This window comes from Lemur catta, chromosome 10 (genome assembly GCF_020740605.2).
Source record: "Lemur catta isolate mLemCat1 chromosome 10, mLemCat1.pri, whole genome shotgun sequence".
Taxonomy (NCBI): Eukaryota; Metazoa; Chordata; class Mammalia; order Primates; family Lemuridae; genus Lemur; species Lemur catta.
The window spans coordinates 47380163-47404746 of record NC_059137.1 but is presented as its reverse complement, the minus strand read 5'-3'; the positions used below and the strand labels follow the sequence as shown (position 1 = coordinate 47404746).

Here is a 24584-nt window from a genome sequence, read left to right as displayed (position 1 = left end):
GAATTAGTGCCATTATAAGAAGAGACAGAGTTGCCCTCTCATGTGAGGATACAGCAAGAAGGCATCTATCTGCAAACCAGGAAAACGGCCCTCACCAGGAACTGCATCAGCTGGCACCCTGATCTTGGATTTCCCAGCCTCCAGAACTGTAAGAAATCAGTTTCTGCTGTTCAAACCATCCAGTTTATGGTGTTTTGTTATAGCAGCCAGAGCTAAGACATGGGGCTTGGAAAAATGTTTAATTTTCTCAATGTGTCTAATGTTTAGGGTAGGTATTGTTAGCTCTAGGGACAATGACATATGCCTATAAAATGTTCCTGTTCTAGACAACTTCAGAACATATTTTTGCATCACCCCCCCCTCCTACATATCTGCTACTATTTGGCTACGCGTAATTTAGGTTGCCAAATTTAGTTTTCTCAATTTAATTGAACCTGCTCCAGTTAATCTCCTATTTCTTCATTAACCTCACAGGAAAATAATCAGACTTCCTACAACATAAGTGCAACTTGTGTAAAATCCACAGCTTTGCCGAAGCAGAAAGGGTAAGAAGAGTATATGTCTTAAAAACAATAATGTGCGGAAAACAGCCCATTGTGTATGTCTAGAGTTTTGGGGGTGTGTGCAATTATTTCATGTCATGGATTTTTGTCACATACTAGGTATTTTTCCACCAGAATACTTCTTGTGCTGTATTTACTGCAGCTCAGTCGATAAGCCTGTCTTTTCTCATGTTATACTGGAATGCTGGACTTCACATTTTCTTCTTTTTCATGGGAAAGATTCTGAGGACGTCTCTTCTTTCTGAATAAAGGTGACTGTACGTAAAATACATACCTAACGTGGAGAAGGAAGTGGCAAAAGTAAGTAAGGTTGGTTAACCATTTCTCTAGAACGATGATTTTAAAATACAGTCAGAGTACTGCCTGGGTTTTAGGGACGAGACACTTGCAAAACAGACTCAAAGAAGAAACACTTTAAAGAAATATCCAGATTTTATGTAGAAAGGGAAGTAAATCAAACTCCTCTATCCTATTTTTTTAATGTAAGGAATTTTCTTCCTTCTTTAGGATAGCTCTCTCTACAGAGCGAGAATGTAAAGTTTCACTGTCTAAAGTTTGTCTTTTCTTTACATGTGTTGTTCTTATGTCTGATATGTTACCTTTTAGAGATAATCGTTATCTTGGAGATTTGTGAAAGTTAGAGCTGTGGAAATTAAAATTTAATAATGGAAGTTTTTTCCCTCCAATTTCCTAGAAAACAATTGACCAAATTTTGTCAACTATAAGTTTTTGTTCCATAAATTTTTCTTGAATCTTTAATACCTATCCCCATTTGCCTGCTAGGAAGTGCTAGCTTATAAAGCCAAAAAAATAGGAAACAAAATAGATATAAATGGAAAAATCAGAAATAGCCAATCCTTCTTTATTCCCTACATAATGCAGTTATATTTTCTGCTAGTAAAACTGTTCGTTCATACAGCAAAACAGTGACATATTTGATCTCATGATGCCCCGCACAAAAGCATTATAACTTCCAGGTGATTTATGAACAAGATCTAGTTCATCAGATCAGGCTTCCTCTTTGGTCTCTCCCATGTTTACCAACCTAACTATTGAGGTAGATGGCAGCACAAACCAAAAAGCATAGGGAAAAACGCAGAGACAAAAATGCCACTTACCTATAAAGAGCATCATGAGATATATTTTCAGCACGTATGGGAAATAGATGGATACGTCAAAGGGCAGCTTGGTGGAGTAAGTGCCAAATGATTCAAAATAAGGCAGTGACTGATAGATGGCGAATGCTGTTTAAAAAAAAAAAAGCATCATAAAGGTTTCCCTCATGTTGTTACAGGGATATGTATATATGTCTGCATAGTTGAAGGATATTTTGAATTCGATGACATGTTTTATGACTGCTGCTGCATCTTGTAGCTAAAGCTACAGTTTGGTATAGAAATCTGCTAAATGATTAAGTTGGCAAGGCTGTTAACAGCACTGTGACTTGCTGAATTTTTGCCCTTTGTGTACTTTATCATGCCTATATAGTTTACAGTGTTTCTAAAAATGATATCACAATATACTTCTGTCCCCCTAGCCACAAATAGAGGTAATAGACCAGTGAACTTGGAAAATGCTGCATATGTTTTCCTCTTGGAGTTTCACAACACATTAGCATCATAGAGATTCTGAGAAGTTCTGCAAGAAAGAAACTGGTTTCCCCCAACATTTCCTCAGTCTAACTGGCCTTGAAATATCTTCTTCTTCCTCCCCAAGCCCTAGTAGAACTTAATAAAAATTCTGAGGAACTCTGTAAGAAACGCCAGCCTAAATTATTTTGAGGGAAGAAGCTGGTGTCAGATAAATAGAGATGGAGGTTCTATGAAATTTTACCCCATATACAGATATTTTGTAACATTTCATGGAATAAAATGATAAAGTACTACGGCTATGTAGGATGTTCTTATTTGGGTAAGCTGGGTGAAGGGTATATGGTAATGATGCACTGATTTTGCAATGTTTTGTGAGTCTAAAGTTATTTCAAAATAGTGTTTAAAAAGGGAAAGATGGGAGAATTGGGAAGATGGGTGAGTAGAGACACTGGTTGCTGGATCGTCTCAGAAAGAAGGAAAAGTTTTAGATAAAAAAAAAAAAAAACATAGATAAGGTGTAATTCCGAGGGAAAAGTGCCAGAACCTACTGGAGATTCCACAGGAAGAAGTTGAAAGTTTCTGTTCATGTCTTTTGTGAACTTTTTGATGGGACTGTCTTTTTCTTATTTGTTGGAATTTTTGTGTATTCTGGATATTAGCCCTTTATCGAATATATAGTTTGCAAATATTTTCTCCCATTCTGTAGGTTTTCTCTTTGCTCTGTTGCTTATTTCCTTTGCTGTGCAGAAGCCTTTTAATTTAATCAAGACCCATTTATTTTTGTTTTTGTTGTAATTGCCTTTGGGGTCTTAGTCATAAATTCTTTACCTAGGTCAATGTCAAAAAGAGTTTTTGTTATATTTTCTTCTAGAATTTTTATGGTTTCATGCCTTACATTTAAGCCTTTTGTTCATCATGAATTAGTTTTTGTAAATGGTAAGAGATAGGCGTCCTGTTTCGTTTTTCTGCATGTGGCTATCCAGTTTTCCCAGCATCACAATGAACAGGGCTTCTTTTCACCAGTGTATGTTGTTCTCTGCTTTGTTGAAGAAAAGTTGATTGCAGGTAGATGACTTTATATTTGGGTTTTCTGTTCTGTTCCATGGGTCTTTGTCTCTATTTTTGTACCAATACCTTGCTGTTTAGTTGCTATGGCCTTCTGGTATAGTTTGAAGTCTGGTAACGTGATGCCTCCAGATTTGTTCTTTTTGCTTAAGATGGCTATGGCTATTCAGGTTCTTTTTTGGTTCTAAACAAAGCATAATTTTTTCTAGATCTATGCGATATGATGTTGGTATTTTGATGGGGATTGCATTGAATTTGCAAATCACTTTGGGCAGATGGACATTTTAACAATGTTAATTTTACCCAGCCATGAGCATGGTATATTTTTCCATTTGTTTGTATCATCTGCAATTTCCTTCCATCAGTGTTTTGTAGTTCTCCTTGTAGAGAGAACTGTGTTCTTGCCTCCTTGGTTAAGTATATTCCTAAGTATTTTATTTTATGGTAGCCACTGTGAATGGTATTGAATCTTTGATTTGACTCTCTGCTTGATTGTTATTGATATAGAGAAATGCTACTGATTTGCGTACATTGATTTTGTAACCTGAGACTTTGCTGAATTTATTTATCAGTTCCAGGAGTCTCTTGAAGTGGAGTCTTTGGGATTTTCTAGATACAAGATCATATCATCAGTGAAAAGCAATAAGGCGACCTCTTCTTTCCCGGATAGCCTTTGTGTCTTTCAGGAAGACACCTGCACTTGAATGTTTATTGCAGGACAGTTCACAATTGCGAAGATTGGGAATCAAGTTAAATGCCCATCAGTTTTAACAAAATGTGGCTTATGTATACCATGGAGTACTACTCAGCCATAAAAATGAATGAAATAATGTCTTTTGCTGCAACAAAGTATCTCAAGAATGGAAAAACAAACACCACCTGTACTCTCTAATAATTTGGTAATAATCATTGGGCACACATAGGCACAGAGTGATGTAAAAGGTCACTGGAAATAAAGAAAAGGAGCAGGAACAGAATAGAGGGGGAAAAAGCTACCTAACAGGTACAATGAACACTATTCAGGTGATAGACACACTAATAGCCCTGACTTAAACATTATAAAAACTATCCATGTAACAAAAACATTTGTACCTTCTTAAATTTTTTAAAAAAATCTGAAACAATTATGAGAATATGCTAAGATTTGATGAAGCTGGTGGTAGATATATGGAACTTAGTATATTCTTTTTATATTTCTATATAGTCAATTAGTATAAACATTTTTTCAAAGACAGAAAGATGGAAGAAAAGCCAGGAGTCTGCAACTGTGAGAGCCACAGTGTGGGATCTGCAATTGACACCAAACGTACCCTCTGAGATTAACATGAGCTGCCCCCAGGTTTATAGCATTTAATCAGTGTAATTAGTTGATTTGGTTATTTACATGAACTCTGTTTTTGTCTTACATTTATCAGATAGAAAATCTTAGTTACCAAAATGAAATAATATTAACTTCATAAAAGTTATTAGAGTTATGAAAAGTAGGGTTTTTTTTTAACTGTACATTTTTATATTTTGGGACATCTGAAATAGAAACATATAAAGATAAAATTATAGTCACCCATATTCCACCACCCAAAATTAATCATTACTGACATTTTATCATGTATGCTTCTAGACTTTTTCTGTATATACCATACATTATAATTGCAAGAATAAAAGAATGTGAGTTATATGACAACCATAAAGAACATGGCTTTCCTAAAAATGACAAGGCTTAGAGTTATGTAATAACAAGAATGGGAAAATTTCCTGTTTATTTACTCATCCCTTATTTTTAGGAAGGGATTAGTCATATTTCTGCCTTATTCCTTTAGAAATCCTTTTAATTTTTAAATTTTGTTAACATAATTTTTAATTGACAAATCATAATTGTATGCATTTATGGGGTACAATGTGATGTTTTGGTCCATGCATATAATATGGAATGATTAAACCAAGCTAATTAACATATCCATCACCTCATCAGTTTTTATGGTAAGACAGTTGAAAGTTACTCCTAGCTATTTTGAAATATACATTAACTACAGTCATCCTGCTGTGCAATAGATATCAAAAACTTATTTCTCTTAACTTAAACTTTGTACTCTTTGACCAACATCTCCCCATTTCCTTTAGATAGTCTTTAAAGTTCTTTCATTTGATATAACAAAGGACTGCACTCAATAAATGTTTCGGTGAGGGAAGGATTTCATTCTTAAGGAATGGGCAATCAATTTGTTTATGGTTTTCAAGAAGATTATTCTCTAGACTCTCTTGGAATAGTCTTTCAAAATTTAATAATTGTTTTGAAAAGGAATTTAAAAATTCTACTATGATGGGCTATAACTTAAGCTCCTTTTCTCTGGTCATCAGTAGATAGAAAACATGTGGCTTTATTTTACATACTGGCTTTATTATACTTTATGCTTATTGCCAATGTCACCATCATTTTATGTTAAATCTGTTTCCTTATGTTTTCCCTTAGTTACCTTAACATGCTTTCTTAATTATTTTATGCCTTCAGTTTTCAAAAACTTTAATCATGTCCTTCAGAAAACTCCATAGCAGTCTGCCAAATCCATTGCAGAAGGAAGCATACATTCCCCAAATATCCTCAAGCTCTTTGCAAGTTGATGATTTTAACTATTTAGTTTTAAATTTTAGGTTTATATTTAGGCTACATAATTAGCCTACTTTATATTGTTTTCGATAATTCATCCAGCGTTTGTTGAGCATGTGTACTGGTGCATAGGAGAAAGGAAGGGAACGAAGCAGCAGACACAAATATCCCAGAATCCCTGTGGAGCTGAAAGTCTAGTCATGAAAATGGACATTAGGCAAAGAATCATACAAGTGTCTAATCAGAACAGAGATAGGCTCTATAAAAGGGAGATTCATGATGCTGTATAACTTGGTTAAGGAAGTCAGGGAATGCTTCCCTTAGAAACCAATGATTACTAGTTAAACAAGGTAGAGTTGAACTAGTCACCAAGACAGGGCAGGACACACAGAGGATAAGGTAAGTGGGAAGCATAGTCTAGGGAACTGAATTTCTATGCATTAAAAGTAAAAAAAAAAAAAAATCATAATCTGTAAATGTTAAACCCCTTTTTGGTGAGTAAACGGACTCAGAGGTTAAATGAGTTACCCAAAACTCATTCTGTGAGTTAATGAAAGACTCAAATGTCCTCATTTCTCATCCAGTGTTTTGTCTACTGTGCAGAGCTGCTTCCCCCTCCAACTTTGGTTCTTTGCCTCAAGAGAAATATGCCAGGAAAGATACATTGATTGAGCTAAGCACTAGCAAAAATAGTAATTTAATCATCAAAACATTAGTTAACCATTATAACTAGATGGCTTTTGTCAGTAAGCAATACAGTAAGTTGCTCTTTTCTTACCTTCAGCAAGAACACACAGAGGATAAATCAGCATCCATAGTGTTTGACTGAGCCATGTCAAGACAGCATAGGAAATTCCTATGACTGATAACATGCTGTAAGTGTACCTGAAAGGAGACCAGAAGTTCTTAAACATCATTTGCTGCTGATGTCTGGGAAATAGGAGAAGAAACGTAATACAGAGATAAAATTGCAAAGTGTGCAAATTACATACTTTATTTCCTATAATTTCAACAAGAGGTAAAAAATGGGGGGAAGGGGACCATGTCAGTCTAGCTTGTCTCATGGGTACATCATGGATAATTATAGAGCTGAACAGAGCAAGATGTAACTCTTACCCACCCCCAAGAAATTATAGTTACAATTTCCTTGATTGGTGACTTGGATTTCATTAAAAAGCCAAGCCCATTTTATGGAGCAAGACAGCTAGGTTCTTAAAGACAGACATACTTGTAAATATCTCAGCAATGAATTTACAAATAAAAATGTAACTTCCAAATCTTTATTTGCCATTCCTCTGCTTCTGCAGTTGTGCCATCTTATATGATTAAAGAAATGGCCTTGGGAGGAGCTTGTTTGGGGTACAGTAGGTAGCTTTAAACCTACCATTGTGATGTAAGAATCAGTCTATATCTTTTTTTATTCCTTTGAATAGGCCAGTAGTTCTTAGGCTTGAGCATATATCAGAATCTCCCATATGGCTCATTTGATTATTACTGCTCTATAGTAAGTTTTGAAATTAGGAAGAATGAGTCCTTCCACTATGTTCCTCTTTTTCAAGATTGTTCTTGTTATTCTGGGTTCCTTGAGTTTCCTTATGAGTTTTAGGATCAGCTTCTCAATTTCTGCAGAAGAGTCAGCTGGGATTACATTGAACCTACAGATCAATTTGGGGAGTATTGCCATCTTAACAATATGACGTCTTCCACCCATGTGGGATGTCTTTGCCTTCATTTAGATCTTTAATTTTTTTCAACAATGTTTTGTAGTTTTCAGTGTACAAGTTGCATTTTTTTCATTAAATTTATTCCTAAGTACTTTATTCGTTTTGATGCTATGCTAAACAGAATTGTTTTCTTAATTTCATTTTAGGATAGTTCATTTCAAATGTATAGAGATATAATTGATTTTTATATATTGATCTCATATTCTACAACCTTGCTAAACTTATTGTTAGTTCTATTATCTTTAAAGTAGATTTCTTGGTTTTTTATGTATAAGATCATGTCATCTGCCAAAAAAAATAGGTTTACTTCTTTCCAATCTGGATAGCTTTTATATATTTTTGTTCATTTTTTTTTATTTTGCCTAATTGCCACGCATAGAATGTCCAGTACAATAGAAATAGCAAGAGTGGACATCCTTGTCTTGTTACTGATCTTAGGAAGAAAGCATCAGTCTTTCATCGTTAGATGTCATGTTAGTTATGGATTTTTTCATAGATGCCTTTATCAGCTTGAGGAAGTCCCCTGTTCTTCTATTTGAAAAAAGACATTTTAGGGTAGGTTGGGAAGATTCTAACTCTCCTCACCATTTTACAGAGGGGCAAAAAAAAGTTTCAAAAAGTTTAGATGTCCAGGAATTTCACTCCTAGGCATAAGGGAAATGAAAACATATGCACACAAAAGCTTATACATGGATGTTCATAGCAGTATTCCTCATGGCCAAAAAGTGGAAACAACTCAAATGTCCATCAACTGATGAATGGATAAACAAAAAGTGACATATCAACACAACAGAATAGTATTCAGCCATAAAAAGCAATGAAGTGCTGATACATGCTACAACATAGAAGAACCTTAAAAACATGATGCTAAGTAAAAGCAGCCTGTCACAAAAAGCCACATATTGGTGATTCCATTTATATGAAATTTCCAGAATAGGCAAATCCACAGAGACAATATATGGGTGGTTGCCAGGGCCTGGGGGAAGGAGGGAATGGGAATTGACTGCTAATGAGAATGGGGTTTCTTTTGGGGGTGATGAAAATGTTCTTAGATTGGATAGTGATGTTGCTTTCACATTTCTTTGAATTTACTAAAACCCACAAATTTTTTTATACTTTAAAAGGGTGAATTTTATGGCATGTAAGTGATACCTCGATAAAGCTGTTATTAAAATAAAAAAGGTTAAGTGATTTGCCTAAGGTCATTTAGCAAGTAATAGTGGCGGTGGGTTCATTCAGGGAGATCATCTACTTTCATGTCCAAAAGTCTTCCCATCACAGCATGTTACCACTTTCAATGCAAAAGTTGTTTTGTTCTCTAATTGGTTTATGGAGCTTATCTGAGACTAAATCAATACTCAAAGAACCAGACATACCTAAGAACAGTATATTGGAAAGCTACAGTCTCAAATAAGACACCAATGTCCCATGAATTTTATAGTCAGAGGCTGTAAAACTCCATGAAGTTTGCCCCAAGTCTATAAAACTATCAGTTAAAAAATGAGAAATTTCTAAGTTTTATATACAAAGAATTATAGTCATTTTAATTCAACAAAATATTTCATTCTAATTCATCTAGGATTCAACCTATTAGACATATTTTAATCCAGATAAGCTATCAACAATAAAGAATTTACATAACTCCAGCTAAACACCAAGGCTCTTTTGTTACCTAGTCACATCCAGATCTTTCAAGTAGGAGGCCCGTCGTCATTTGTGAAAGCTAACCTACCAGGTAGGACACCTCTCCAAAGTGAGGCATAAGGGCTCACTGAACAAAGGGGACTGTTTCACATCCCTACTGGTAGAGATAAGACCAGGCACATCTCATTGCAAAGTTTTAAAATCAGAAGCATGCTGAAGACTATCCAGAGCAAGGGTTCCCTTCCACGAAATGACTTTAGTCATTTGAACCTACTATTAGAATTCTAATTCTACTAATAGAATAGTATACAAATAAACAAGAAAGTGCATTTTTTCCATAGACATGGTCCTATATTTAAAATATTCTTGAATTCACAGAAACCAACTTTGTAAATTCTGACAATGATATGATAAAAGTCCTGCTTTGCTTATTAAAGTAACATGTACTAGAGCAATCGTAAGGAATGCCTTTCATTAGCAAACAGCTATAAGAGTTATTCCAAGTTGGTGCTATGCCAAGCCTTGTCTGGAAAACTGAATGCATTGATTTGCTCTTGTAATACCATGGTAGGTTTTCATTATCTTTGATATGCCCATTAAGGAAAGCACTAAAAATACATTTCCATATCAAGATAAAATAATTTGAAAAGGGATATGTTTTTCTCTCTCATTCAGAATAACCAATGTAAGCAGCTATTACTGGTTTCAATGTAGAAAGAAAATTTGGCCTTGTTTTAAGAGATTATTTTTCCTTCTTACCTAACCATATCCAATAGATTCCAAAAGATGAATAAAACACACACCACATATTTCTCTTGGACTTCCTCTTGACTGGTGATTACCACAAAAAGGATGATTATTCTCTCTGTGAGCTAACAAAGAAACAGCAAAGTCAAAAATTAGGATCATCTGTTAAGCTATGTAGATAATTTTCTAATTTTAAAAACCACATTGTTTAAAAGTATGCTTTAGCTGGAAATGAGTATACTAAACTGTTAAGAATGACTATCTCTGAGGTAGGAGGGTTATGGGTGAATTTCATTTCCTTTTGTTTTTCTGTACTTTCCAAATTATAATATTATATAATGAATGAAAAGATAATATATATATATATATCAATATCTGATCTAAATCAGGGTATTTCCCTTTTTCTTGCCACATGCACACATTTCTATTCACTTTGGCAAGCCCTTATTGAGTTTCCACTGTGTTGGATGCTATAATGGAAACATGGTCCTTGCTGCAGAGAGGGTAGCAGCGATGGGAGAACATGCAGCAATAACCAGCGCAGTGTGTGCTGGGAACACAGGAGAGGGAGATTCACGAAGATAGGCAACATGTCAGTTGGATCTTGAAAAATGAATAGGAATTTGTCAGGTAGACTGGATATGAGAAAGGGCATCCTGGCAAAGGGAGCAGCCTGAACAGAGGTAGAGGTGTGGGAATATAGGGTGCCTTGCAGAGTAATAGGAACCACCGGGGAAATAGAGTGGAGGGTGCTTAGAAGAGAATAATAGGAGGTGAAATTGAAAACATGTTTGGGGCTGGGTTGGGAAGGGTTTTGAATGACAGACTGAGACATTTCAATTTCATCCAATAGGGAAACCAGTTTTGGGGGGAGTTGATAGCGGAATATAATCCTAACCCTCATAAGCTAGTGGAAAATGAAAAGAATTCAACATATTCTTAGAATATATATTCCTAGTCAGTAAGTGTTTACAATCATTGAAAATTGACATATTTTTGTCTTAGCTCCAATTACTATCCTCAAAAAAATACATTTTTTTCTCAACCTAAAGTAACTTCTTATATTAATATATTTTGTACATTCTGCACTTTTTGTATTTTTAATAGAACATTTTACTTTGTTCTCAATGGTCAAAAGAAAATATACTTGGGATTGAAGGAGCATTAAAGGGGGGATTACTTTGTATTTTTCAGTAACTGCCTTTATTTTAAAGCAGATCAAGGAGAAAAGACTGGGATAGCCTATGACTTAGAATCATAGGCTGTTAGTCCTGAAAAATCACCTCGGGCAGAGAAATCCAAGATTTGCCAACAATTGGCCACATGATCGGAAATCCACATGTATAAGCTATATCAGTGTGTTTATGACTACAGTGGTGAGTCAAGAGGTTCCTTGCTTGGCTAAGGGGAATTAGATATGATTCAAACCTTAGTCAATCTATGGAAGCTATCTACATAGCTGTTTTTGGTAGTCTTTCTTTATAATATAATGCCCTAGATTCTTGATTTAATTATATTTACATAATGAATTCCACTGAACTGCAGTTATAATTACTGAATGATCCAACCTTGTTGTAATGACACCTGGAAGCCTTCGAATACAAGATCTTAGCAAAAAACAGGTACTTAAGCACTACCTAATCTTACATTTGAGCAGTGCCTGGTAATTAAGAAAACATTCAGTTTTTGCTAAAAATCTCAGGAGATACATGCACATGAATGCATGCATACAACACAGATATTTACTTACATGACTGACTACTTAAAAAACAGACACTTCTTGGTAAAATGATTTCTAGGGTCCCCTGTGGATAAAACATTCTGATATTAACCAAACCCTACCTACCTTTTTACAAATAAGGAATTTGGAAACCAGAGAAGTTAAGTGACTTGTACAAACTAATGGCAGACCTGGAAACATATACCTTAAGTCTCCTAGTTTCCAGAGTTGTAAACTATCCATGATGTCAGGCTGCCCCTTAACTGATGAGGACAGAAGAGAAAATCTAAAAGGCAAAGAAAGACTGGAGCTGTATGATGAAACTCACCCTGTTGAAAATCATCACTTAAGGATATGTGGCATGTTAGTGATGGAATCCCAGCTGTATAGAAACCAGCAACCAACATGCCCTCAAAAACCAAACCACAACACACATACATACATGTGAAGACTCCCCGATATACAATGTCAATCTAATTAGTTAACAAATCATCTGATGGTTATTTAACTCTAACTTGACTATTCAATGGCAATACAATGGGAGAATTTAGGTGGAAATGTTCTTAAGTTGATAAAAGCCAATATTTATTGGTTACTTTGTGCCAGGTTCCAAACATAAACCATCTTACTTAATCTCCATAATGACCATAAGAATTAGATGCTGTTATTGTTATTTGCCTTTTATAAAAGACATGCATTTTACTAAGTGAAAATAACATACTTACAGGTCTGGAATCAAAATTTAGACAAACTGATTCACAATCCCTAAAACACTAAGAATTTTTCACCTTTGTTACTCTCTGGGTTACTCCAGAGCCTAATATCCAGGTTATAGGCTATTCTTTTAAAAAGCTTCTCTTTAAAAATTAAGCCTTAAAACAAGAGCCTCCTTGATTTTCTAAATCAACACCAAAACAATTTGAGGAAAAGACTTTTTAAATTTATCAATTTTCTTTAATATGATCATTTGACTGATTATTTAAAGCTTTACACTTGGAAGAACTTAGCAATTTGTCATTTTTAACAAATCCTATAAAAATATGACTAATTATTAGTAAATGTCCTTGTAATGTTTAGTGTAACTAAAACAGGTAGAATAAAAGGTATAGTAAAAATCCTACATAATTTAGGTTAAATTAAATGTGGTGATACTGTGGTCTACTCAAAAGTATGGTAACCACAAAATAAAAATACTTTGTATTTTTATGTTCTATTTGGGAATCCCAAACTCCAGGTTAAACAATGACTGAAACTAAGTTGTTACTTTATAAATATAAATTTAGAAGCTATGGAAGGGGTAAAATGATATTTCAACTGTAGGGACAATTTCTAGAATCTTAAAATTAGTTTTAACCTCAAAGATTACTATTTTACTAAAATCATAAACTAAATTATTTCAATCTTGTGAACTTTTAGAACTTCAGAAAAATATCTGTATTCAAAAACTGCCAGTTATTAATGCTTTATTCTATAAGACAAAAGCACTTAAATAATTCTATTTTTTTTGTTTATTTATCATTCAGTAGATACATATTGAGTATACTGTTCTGGGTCCCAGGGAATATATTAATAGCTGTGAACAAGAACAAGTCCCTGCCTTCCTGGTATTTACATTATACTTGGTAAAATAGACAGTAAACAAATGTAGCCTAATAGCTGAGAACTCAGGAACCACATAGCTTAAATTTTTGCTAAAACATTCAAAACCTATGTAACTTTTGCACAATCTACTTAAGTAATTATACTGGTGATAATAACTAATATCTATTACCACATAGTAATTATTATATACAGGACAAGGTTGTTATGAAGACTAAATAAGTTAATACATATAAAAAACTTAGAAAAGTGGAACATAGAAAGCCCTAAATAAATGTAAGCTATTATTAATATATAATTTAATGTAGTGGTTAGTATATTTACAGGAAAACATTTTTCTACATAGATAATAAAGACTATCAGTGAACAAAGACAATCTCAGCATCTGCAAAATTACACTATAAGTAGAGCTTTGTGCTTATCACACTGAAGAACTACATGGATCAAATGCAAAAAACAGAAGAAAAATCTACAGAGTGAATTGAGTACATAATTCATTCCCGGGAGGCTTCAAACTTTGGAGAATATTACAGCTCAACACTATCTTGGGAGTTTTATCTCTAACAATATAAGCCTATTCCCAAGTCACAAATAGATAGAAAAATCTGTGATATTATGGAAAGTCAGAAGATTCTTTAGCAATGAAAACAAGCACTTCACAGCTCAAAAAAAAATAGGGTAAAACCTGTTTTCCTAAAAGAGTTTAAGATGCTCTCCTTTGGGAATTCTTTCATATTTGTTCTCTTGAGAGTCTGTGAAATCTTTGGAATGATTTTTGACAAGCAGATCTCTGCTTGCCCTTATCAGAAATAGGAGGTGTTATTGGTAAACATAGAAATGATTTATGTGATTTGGGCTCATACATGGAATTTTTGTAGGCAACATAATTTGGGGAGTGATAATTCTTAGTGTTTTGATTTATAAATTTTAAAAAATTGGGTAAAAAATGTGTAAAATTAACACACATACAGCAGTTTTTATTATGATGCAGTGGAAAGGATGTGAAATTGAACCATTTTAACACATTAACTGCTATGTGAGTTGTATTTAACTCATGCTAGTTTTGAGCCCGGGGCCTCGTGAAGCATATGTATTAATAACTCACGGCTCTTCACCTTGGGAGCTGGGAGAACTATTTTTCAAGTTGCATATAACTCACACACAGAAAACAATAAAAAATAAATTTTTCATTAAGTTAAGAAAGGATCATTTTGTTTTCGAAGTTTTTATTCTATTTTCATAATAAAACACTATGGCCCCAAGGAAAAAAAATTTTTTTCTAGTGTGGCAATGTGTTAATTCAGTTATAAATGAAATCTTTGCATTTAAAGCATTTCTCAAAAGGTGATAAACTGTATTATTTTGAGGGTTTCTTACAAGGAATAGGTATCAGTCTAATGTTACGATACAAAAGGTTAGTTTTGGGCTATTTTCCCCTCTCCTTGAGATGAAACATCCTAAAGCTAAATCAATAAAAATCTCTTTCTCAGGATTCTGCACAAGCAAAGTCTAAACAAAGCTTTTCAAAATCAATATTTCAGGGCTGGTAGTATTCTGTTCAGTAAAAGTCAAGTTGTTATGATTAAATCAACTGAAATCACCTAATCTCCCCATTCAACATTTTTTTTTGAGCTCATAAAATAAGAAAGGTCCTTTGGGAGGAAGGATTTGGAGAGGAGAGATGGTTAATTTTTATATTATCATTTCTTATATGTTTCTGGACCTTTTTTACTTTCTAATTAAAAATATCAAAAGTTTACTATACTTCCTTATATAGTTTTAATTGGCATGTAATTACTTATAAAAATGGAAGTTTATAAATAGTTATCATTTTGCCCTTTTCCCCTAAGTGTATAAAAAATAAAATATATAGCTGTCTGTTAAGTTATTGTCTTTTAAGTCAATGAGTTTTGTTCCTTTTTTCCTTTAGCAATTGTGTGTAATTTGAGATATTCATAATGGCTTTTCCCTAGGTGTCAAAATAGAGATGTGCGTGAGAAACATTTAAAAATGCACAGGAAACAAAAGAACAAAAAACAAATGCAGTGTAGGAAAAAAATCTACCCACACCACTATTATTATGTAATACTAATTGATCAAGTAGCTAATCAGTTTCTACTGTTAGTTAGAATTATTTATCTAGATACTCTGGAAGACCAGTTCCCAAAAAGAGATTTCAGTTGTGGCTTAGCAATCTCTTGAAGGTAGTATCAAAATCATACCACAATTGTGTGGATGTGTTGTTTTTTTGTTTTGGGGGGTTTTTTTGGCCTACTTAAAAGCAGCTGGACACCATACATTTTTCAAGATACTGTATACAGCCCACTATGATTACTGTGGAAGTAACTCAGCCACTCGCTTAACTACAGTTTCTTCATTTAAAAATGGGGAAACAGGAAAACCAACAATGATTACACAACCTGAGAGTTTTCTTTCTTTAAAGCAGAAGCCTCAGGGTCATCTCATAATGAGGGAATTCTAATTGTCTGCAGAACTTTAGTGAAGGAAGGGGGGAAGAAAATGAAACTTTGGACACAATGGCTTGTTTTTGAAGCTTTCTCCAACACCATTTCCACTCTGAGAACTATGGAAAGGATGATAAATGAATAAAAGAAATAAAGGGTAGACAGAATCTCAAATGAAAGATTTAAAAACAGGAAACAAAACAACCACAACAAAAATTGGTAATAATCAGCCAGGATGACAATGGTAATTGTCTTCCCAAATGTGGGGATCCTGACATTTTCTCTCTCCAATGACTAAAGACTTAAAAATCAGGCTGGGTGCGGTGGCTCACGCCTGTAATCCTAGCCCTCTGGGAGGCCAAAGCAGGTGGATCACTCGAGGTCAGGAGTTTGAGACCAGCCTGAGCAACAGCGAGACCCCCCTCTCTACTAAAAAATAGAAAGAAATTATCTGGCCAACTAAAAATATATAGAAAAAAATTAGCCGGGCATGGTGGCACATGCCTGTAGTCCCAGATACTCAGGAGGCTGAGCCAGGAGGATCTCTTGAGCCCAGGAGTTTGAGGTTGCTGTGAGCTAGGCTGACGCCACGGCACTCACTCTAGCCCGGGCAACAGAGCGAGACTCTGTCTCAAAAAAAGAAAAAAAAAAAAGACTTAAAAATCATTTAGGCAACAGTAGACTTTGCAAACTCACCTTTGAATAAAAAGTATTAATGCATACTTGCCAATATTTTTTAAATTACCAAACCAAGATCTGGTTATTTGATTACAGTGATCATATTTCTATAAGCCATAGAATTTTAGCTAGCAGTGATTAAAATCACACATATATTCTAGAATTTCTGGAATTCCAAGAAACTAGATTTCTGTTTTATTGTAATTTATATTAAGCCAGTCTGGATAATTTTGTAAAGCATATATTTTGTGCACATTTTCTAGGTATATTGAAGGTGCTCAGTTTTCCTTCTTACAAAGTTGGCTATTTTCACTGGGTACATTCCTTACATTGACAATAACTCAAATAACACACTACTCTTAATTTTGAACATGTTTTACCATGAAACTTGTATTAGTCAATTTAGCCAAAAAAAATGAAAAGTCCTTTTAAAAAAGTATATCAAAAGAAAACATGACTTAGATTTTTAGATGACTTTGAGCATATTCCAAGCAAAATAATTCCACATGATAGAATACAACTTTCATTTAATCTGGGTTTATTCTGTTCTCCAAGATTAATATTATGGGATGCTGGTAATATATATGCATTTGGTTGTTTCAAAGTACAACACATCTGTTCAATAAGTCATAAATACCAATAAAATCTTGCTCCCAAATAATACACTTCTTTTGGGACAGATCTCTACCCCTTGTTATTTTGTAAGGAAATATGTTTAAGGAAATCTTATCTAGGTCTTAGCTTAGTTAACTACTATGTTATTAGTTCACACACCATTGCCCTGATTTTTATTTTATGTTTGCTATTTCAACTAATGGATACTATTTCTCTACTTTTATTAAGTAAAATAAAAAATATCCCATAAACTTGAAATGCTGTGTTCCTAGTAGGCTGCTTAGGATTATACTGGTATTTACATCTTTTAAATTTTGATGATATTTTAAACAAATTGTAATTTAGGGATCTATGCTACTACTCTTTCATTCAAATAAAATTTAAGGTATACTTTTACATTCTAAGCACTTTTGTAGGTACTGGCAATATAATAAGATTCTAGCATATTTTAATTATTTTTACAATGTGAATTTTTCTATCTATTTTTCAAATTTATTTTGGGGAAACCTAAAATTATACTTATGTAGATATCTATTTCTGTAGATTGTAAACACACATTCATATTGTCACCTAGCCCTTATCTCCCTTTTCCTATGAAAAATATTTTATTTATTTATTTTTTTGCCTTAATCCAGCAATGACTTTCCACATAGAGTGTCTACCAGTATATTTCTCATCTTCCTTCAACCTGCCTTAAAAAGAACACAGTCATCCATGGCTAGAGGCATGGTAGAGGGAACAAACAACAGCTAAGGTAATAGTGATAGCTACCAGGTATTGTATTCTTAACTAAGTGCCAGGAACTTATCCTAACCATTTTCTCAGTTACTCCATAAGATACATGTTATTTCCACATCATGTGAGAAAATGAGATTCAGAATTAATCAAATGGGTTGTTTAAATTCATACAACTGGTAAGAGATAGAACTGGGATTTGAATCTAGGTCTGTGTGATCCTTGAGTCTATACTTAAGGTCATACTAGATAAACACAAATGATTTCCCCTTTCCATTTGTATTTAGTAAAAGTGGTGAAATAAGCAAGAAATGGCTTGGGAGTACTCTATTCCTTGGATAGGGATGAAGAGAAATTTGCGGGTTTTGTTTTTTAATAATCTGCTCTGTGCCAGGTATTGTGTGTGGTGTCCTGCCCTCTCAGCAGGGGGAGAGGGGTCTGATCCCACAGTGGTAAGTAGAACAGCCAGGCATCAAACCCAAGTCTGAATGGCTCCAATCCGATATCTTTCCATTGTCTTATACTACCCCAGGCAGTGACCTAGTGATGGTAGGAAGTGACTGTGAAATCTCCTCCCAGGATAGGATCAATGTAGTGCTGCAAGACCCACAAGCATCACTGCCCTGAATGTTTCCAACCAGCTATTCTAACTGTGTGTTTTAGAATACAGTTATCCTTCCACAGAATTACTTCTCCTTATCAGTGACTTAAGGCAAGGGTTGGCTCTTTAACTGCCATAAAATCAAGAGAGGCTATAAATAGAATATCAAACAGATTCTATAATGATAATGTGATTAAAACCTACCTGCAGAAACCTTGGGAGAAGATGATTTGATTCAATGCCGATATATATGTGCAGCAACTCCAGGAGAGAAATGGATTGACAAAGTCGCATCACAAGTCCAATAGCATAAAAAGTGTCAACCATTGAATCTGTGTCCAGTGGGTTAAAAATACAAATATAGTAAGTAAAAGCTAGATCACAACCCAAATCTATGCCACACTTTGAAATAAAATGGAGATTATTCACTTCCTTGTATTTATGTGGAAAATTCTTTAATAGGCTACTAAATTATTAATACAATCCAACCAAAGAAAGCACTTCATATTATGGTACACTGTAACTGCTTCTCTTCTAAAAAGAGGTAAAAACTTGAGAAGGACCTTATAGGAGATCATAAAGCAATTCCCACATTGAAGTGACTAACCATACAGAATCTAGACCACGCAAGCGTAAATAGATGTGAGCTGCTTAAAGCTGCTGCTGTGCTCACAGCTTTTCTACCAACAAGGAAATGACAAAGGAAAAAAAATATGACTTTAGAGAAGCTTTATACAAATGTCATTAATGATGCTGTGATATCAAGTAACATGTCCATCCAACATTTGGTTTCTGTACATACTTAGTGCTTTTCAGGATTTTATTAGTTTTAAACACTGGAACTTGAGCCTCTGACCCAGACTTTTGGAATCTGCATAGCAGAGGGCCCAAATGAAATTTTGTACTTAGAGAGAGCTGAAATGGAAGGGACACAAGTGTTCCTCTACCTGGGATAAATTCACTGCTTTATGTTTTAAAATGAAATCCTGCCATGTTTAGAAACTTCTAGGGAAGATTTTGCTGTCTGTACTGCCCAGCGATCATGCACATGGTAACAACTAACTGACCACTGACTAAGGGTTTCTCTTCTCAGCAGCTGCATGAGGTGGACACTATCATCATTATCCCCATTTCAGAGATGATTCCTGAAACACAGATAGTCCATGCTCTTATCCATTGCCCTGCACTTGCTATAACACAGCATCATCAGTTACACAGCTCTGTGAAGGAAGAAGGCAGCAGGTGTTACAAAGAGTTTTAGACTGTTGTTGCCCTTACTTAATTTATACATTGATTCAAGAATTGTACGGATCCCCCACACTTGGTAGTTTTCAGTCTGCTTTCCATATGAACCAGTTGTGTTTCTTTAATAATAAGTATCTTCTTTAATGGCAGGGTAATAATTAAAAAATAAATAAACCGCTAAGACAAATTTTCTCACTGGGAAGATGAGGTAGCATAACAGAGTTTGTGGCTTGTGGTTCGTGTTGTGAGTGACCAGTAATATGCCCATACAATGTCAGCCAACTTCCAAAGACTAAAAGTGATGGCTTTTTTCCAAAAATATAAAGGATATTTTCTCATCACCTGTGTTTTCCTCTGCTTGAAGGTTCTCAATGCTTACAGTTGAAATTCAAGTCTTAGGTTGTATTTCTGGATGTTTTTAACAAAGGCAAGACTATCTGTACAGTAAGAAAAAACAAGATAACATAGCTCATGGGGCTGGGCACGGTGGCTCTCGCCTGTAATCCTAGCACTCTGGGAGGCCAAGGCAAGGGGATCGCTTGAACTCAGGAGTTTGAGACCAGCCTGAGCAAGAGCGAGACCCCGTCTCTACTAAAAATAGAAAGAAATTATCTGGCCAAGTAAAAATATATATAGAAAAAATTAGCCGGGCATGGTGGCACATGCCTGTAGTCCCAGCTACTGGGGAGGCTGAGGCAGGAGGATCACTTAAGCCCAGGAGTTTGAGGTTGCTGTGAGCTAGGCTGATGCCACGGCACTCTAGCCCAGGCAGAGCGAGACTCTGTCTCAAAAAAAAAAAAAAAAAGATAGCTTACGGTGCTTCAGAAGTAGATTAATTTCCTTATGATACAGAAGTCTGAAATGATGAGCACAGCATGACTTTTCCCAGATGTATTATCCATGTTTGTTTTTAGCTGAAGCCAGCAGTTGCTCAAATTGTCAAGTCACCCAACAGTTGTAAACTGTGATGACACTTACCCACGTGGGGATGGAACGTGAAAAGAATGTTATTTTGACAGTCATTTAATGATTCATTATTTAAAATTTGAAATGCTACTTTAAAAGAGTATCTTTACTTTTTAGGAAACTGGAGGAAATTTATAACTTAAGCCATTAATGCCAACTCCCATATAAGTGATTAGTCATCTCTACAAAGTATGTCATTTACACATTACTTTTCAAGGGGACCAAAGAGAGGCTTGGGGAATATAAAGTTTGTGTTTGTCTTACTAATACTCTCCAGTCACCCTAAACCTGAAGAATTAAAAAACAGTGGAGGAATTTGATTAATTTCTGATTTCTCTGCACAAAATCTTATACTAAGATTTACATATTTCCTCAAAAAAGAAATCTGCTCAGGTTTGGTGCAAAACTAAAAGTAACGATGAAATGGCACCACCCCAATACCATGTCTATGTTTTCAGGGCAAACTGCCTCCTCAGGGAGAAGCCAAGTCACTTTCCCTTATCTCATTCCTCCTCCTTTTCCAGAAAGGTTTTGGTTTTCACAGTAAGATGTATGGTTACTGACAAAATATGGGTTTTAGAGAAGTGAAGAATGTTAGGGGAGATTTGTAGAAGTTTAAAATTAATATAAGGAGTACTAGGTGAAAACAAGGATTAAAAGTTATCAAAAACTGTTTTTGCAGTTTTACCTTGTCCAAATGAAAAAAATCTGACTGTCATATTTGTAAATATCCATGAGTGGCCACAAAATTGGATTAAGTAATAGATGAAAAGATAGGCATTCTTCCTGTACCTGTAAATATAGAAAAATGCCATTAAACACATCTTTTATAATCATCATTTTGTCATTGTACACATGTCCTTTAATGGACTGGCCAACTTGAGCAAGCAAAACAAAACTCTTCCACATCATGGTCTTTTATTTGGTTACCCCCAAATACATGTCAGGTTTTGAAGGGACCCAAAGCACACACCTTCTGTTAAAGTGAGTACAGATGCTCCTCCACTTACCATTTGGGTTATTGTCCTGATAAACCCAGCATTAAGTTGAAAATGTTCTAAGTCAAAAATGCACTTAATACACCTAATCTACCGAATATCTCAGCTTAGCCTCACCCACCTTAACTGTGCTCAGAGCACTTGCATTAGCCTGCAGTTGGGCAGAATCACCTGGCAACACAGGGCCCCCGTGGGATACCAGTTCTTCACTCACATGGTCACGTGGCTGATTGGGAACTGCTGCCCACTGCCAAGCATCAGGAGAGTATCTTACCCACACATCGCTAGCCCAGGGAAAGATTAAAATTAAATATGTGAAGTATGATTTCTAATGAATGCATATAGCTTTCACCATCATAAAGTCAAAAAATTGTAAGCTGAACCATCATAAGCCTGAACTTGCTTAAAACCAAATACAGTTCTCTTTCAAAATCCATTTCATCTTTGGTAAAGTTCTAACCTTGCTGTTCACCAAGGGATAAAGCAATCACTGCTTTATCATTCAAAGATGGCTTTGAATATTTTTGAAAAAAGAAAAAAAACATGGGTGCAGAGGGGTCCATGTGTGGCAATATGTGTCCCAGTAGCTCAGCCTGCTGAGTGCAGAACTTGAGAGAGAACCGGTTTAGTTCTGAGGGGGAGCGGAGGTAGGGGCAATCCCCAGTGGTGGGTAATTCAGTAATTGGACACACCTGACTTTTGAATACATTATGTGATTGGGGTCAGTATCTTGCCACTGCCTTCTATTCTATTTTGCAAGGGCAGATAGTTTCCTTCATCAGACACACATAGAAAGCAGTTTAGTTGCTCAGGCCAGAAAAGGGAAGTCAAGCTGAGTTTAAAAATGTGTTGTGGGTTCCTGGGGAGAAGACTAAGAGAAGATTGACAGATATATGGTTTGAGGGAGTTAGGAAAAGCACTGTTTGAAGTGCTCCCTGGGGGTTCAGAAGGGTGGAGGCAGTTGCCCTGCCAGTGTAGACCAGGTTCTCTCCCAGTTGGAGACGTCTAACCTCTAAGAGACGAGGCCAATAAGCCGGGAAGCAGATACCGTGTAGCTGGGTGATTTTATCTGCGCACCCCCGCCCCTATACGAGGAAGTCCTAAAGGGGTTGAGCAGAAGAGAGCCCCCTTCACCCTGCATCAGAACACCGGGCTTGCCCGATGAGCACACACATCTCCAGGCCCTACCCCTGTAGCACTGAATCAGTTCCCCTGGAGTCTACACGTGCGGTAGGTAGGTGTTTCCACAGCTGGGAGATCTAAAAGTCACCCGCAACACCGCGTCCGAGAGAGTCCACGGAAGCGCTCCCGGTGGGGGAGGGGGAGGAAGGCCTGGCAGAGGGCCCGCGAGGGGCAGGGGTGGCCATGCAGCCTGCCCTCCGCCTTTCCTCATCTGTAAAGTGGGGAGAATAACAGAGCCTTCCTCCTAGTGTGCTGGAGAGGATGAAGTTAGCAAATACCCGTCCGGGGCTCCAAGGGTGCCAGCCAGGGTCGGGGCTCGCCGCGCCGGCCGGAGCCCGCCCGCTGCTGGGGGAGCCAGCGCCCGCCGCCCGTCCCCGCGCGCCCGCGCGCCCTACCTGGGCTGCAGCCAGGCGGGCAGCGCCCCGCGCCCCATGGGCCGCCGCCGCCGCCGCCGGGGCTCCCAGCGCGGTCCGGAGCGGCGCGGGCGGAGGGGCGGGAGGGGCCGCGCGGAAGGGCGGGGCCTCGCTGCGCGCTGCAGTCACCGACAGGAAAAGCCCGAGGTCGGGCGACGGGCAGGAGGAGATAAACGAGAAGTTCCTGGAGTCCCTGCAGCGCCGCGCAGCGCCGCACCGCTAACGGCTCGCCGGGCACCGCCCGCGCTCCCGGCGAGTTCACCAAGCTCTGGCGACAGGTTCCTAATCTTTGGCTTGAGACCCTGTTGCAAGCCCCGTGGAAATCGACGCATCTAGGCGATTACGGGGGCCTTAAGAAATCGCTCAAGCCCATCCCAAAGCCTCCTGGGATGCGTGGACCCGAGGTGGGCGCCCCTCATAACCCACCCCTGTGAGAGAGGTTCAGCAACGAAGCTGTGCTCACACCTTCCCAACACATTCCTAGCTAAGGGGCCCGACTCCTCCCGGATCAGCCATCCCTGCCCTCTAATCTCTGGGTCCTCGCTGATGCTTGCAATTGCTCTTATTCTTGTTAAATTAATCGCCGTAGCCTACGCCCAGCACTCCTAAAACCTTTTTCTGCTCTCAGGCCTAGGGCATCACTGTCTCCACCCTCAGGTGACCCGCCTCCTTTGCTGATAGGATCCAGACCATCCTCAGGCTACTAGGCCCTGTAAGAGAAACATCCCAAAACAGATAAAAACAGAAACAGGCAAGAAGGCACTTGCAAGCAAGTGGGATGAAAACATCCAGTTATTGGAGTTACAAGTTAGTGCACCATTTTACCAAAAGGGGAGTTAAGGCTTCAGAAAAATGCTAAGCCACTTGCCACCGGCCACACAACTGATAAATGGCAGTATTAGAACTTCAAGGTCAGCCTTTAGGCCATAGCTTCCTTCTTCAAAGTGCATTCACTATGCCCAGGTCTCACCTCTCCGTTTGTCTGCACCTTCTCCCAAGCCCCGCCTTCAGCCAGAGGGTAGCCCCTCCCCTGTGCTCACCAGTCCTCAAACTTGCCGCATGGGTTTTAACTGTTGCCTCTTTTTGCGTCTTCATTCTCTCCTTTCCACTGTCTTTCACCACAGTTTAGGAACATAGTCAAATCTCTCTTACCCTAGAATTAAACATTAGATTCCTTCTGCTTCTCTCTTAATGTAAATTTCTTATAACTCCCTGCCCATTTTTCTCCCATAATCAAGTACTTCTTTCAATTCTTACCATTTTCCTGGTTCCATAACACCTTCACAGTTTGACTTCCCAACACTCTCCTGCAACTATTCTCTGGGAGTGTGTTAACTTTTCCCTCGAGTCCCCCCTGCCCCCATCACTCTGCTGAGCTACACCCCCCACCCCCACCCCATCCTTGCTTTTAGGGAGCATTTGATCTAAGG

General features: G+C 37.0%; 1 protein-coding gene across 1 annotated transcript; it reads right to left on the bottom strand.

Moving 5' to 3' along the window:
- Positions 1-665: 665 nt before the first annotated feature.
- Positions 666-23224, bottom strand: HACD4 (3-hydroxyacyl-CoA dehydratase 4). The gene is made up of 7 exons (XM_045563000.1): positions 23137-23224; positions 21250-21353; positions 18555-18682; positions 9950-10062; positions 6601-6707; positions 1682-1807; positions 666-837 (listed from the first exon to the last, which is right to left on the bottom strand). Exons 1-7 carry the CDS (start codon positions 23172-23174, stop codon positions 755-757), a joined length of 699 nt encoding a protein of 232 aa, XP_045418956.1. The 5' UTR covers positions 23175-23224; the 3' UTR covers positions 666-754.
- Positions 23225-24584: the final 1360 nt, after the last annotated feature.

Coding starts and splice junctions, on each gene's coding strand:
- HACD4 (XM_045563000.1), bottom strand. CDS start 23,174: ATGGGGCGCGGGGCGCTGCCCGCCTGGCTGCAGCCCAG. Junction 18,683..21,249: donor ATTTTTTTCATTTGGACAAG/GTAAAACTGCAA, acceptor CACTGGACACAG/ATTCAATGGTTGACACTTTT. Junction 1,808..6,600: donor TCTGTGTGTTCTTGCTGAAG/GTAAGAAAAGAG, acceptor TTTTTTAAACAG/CATTCGCCATCTATCAGTCA.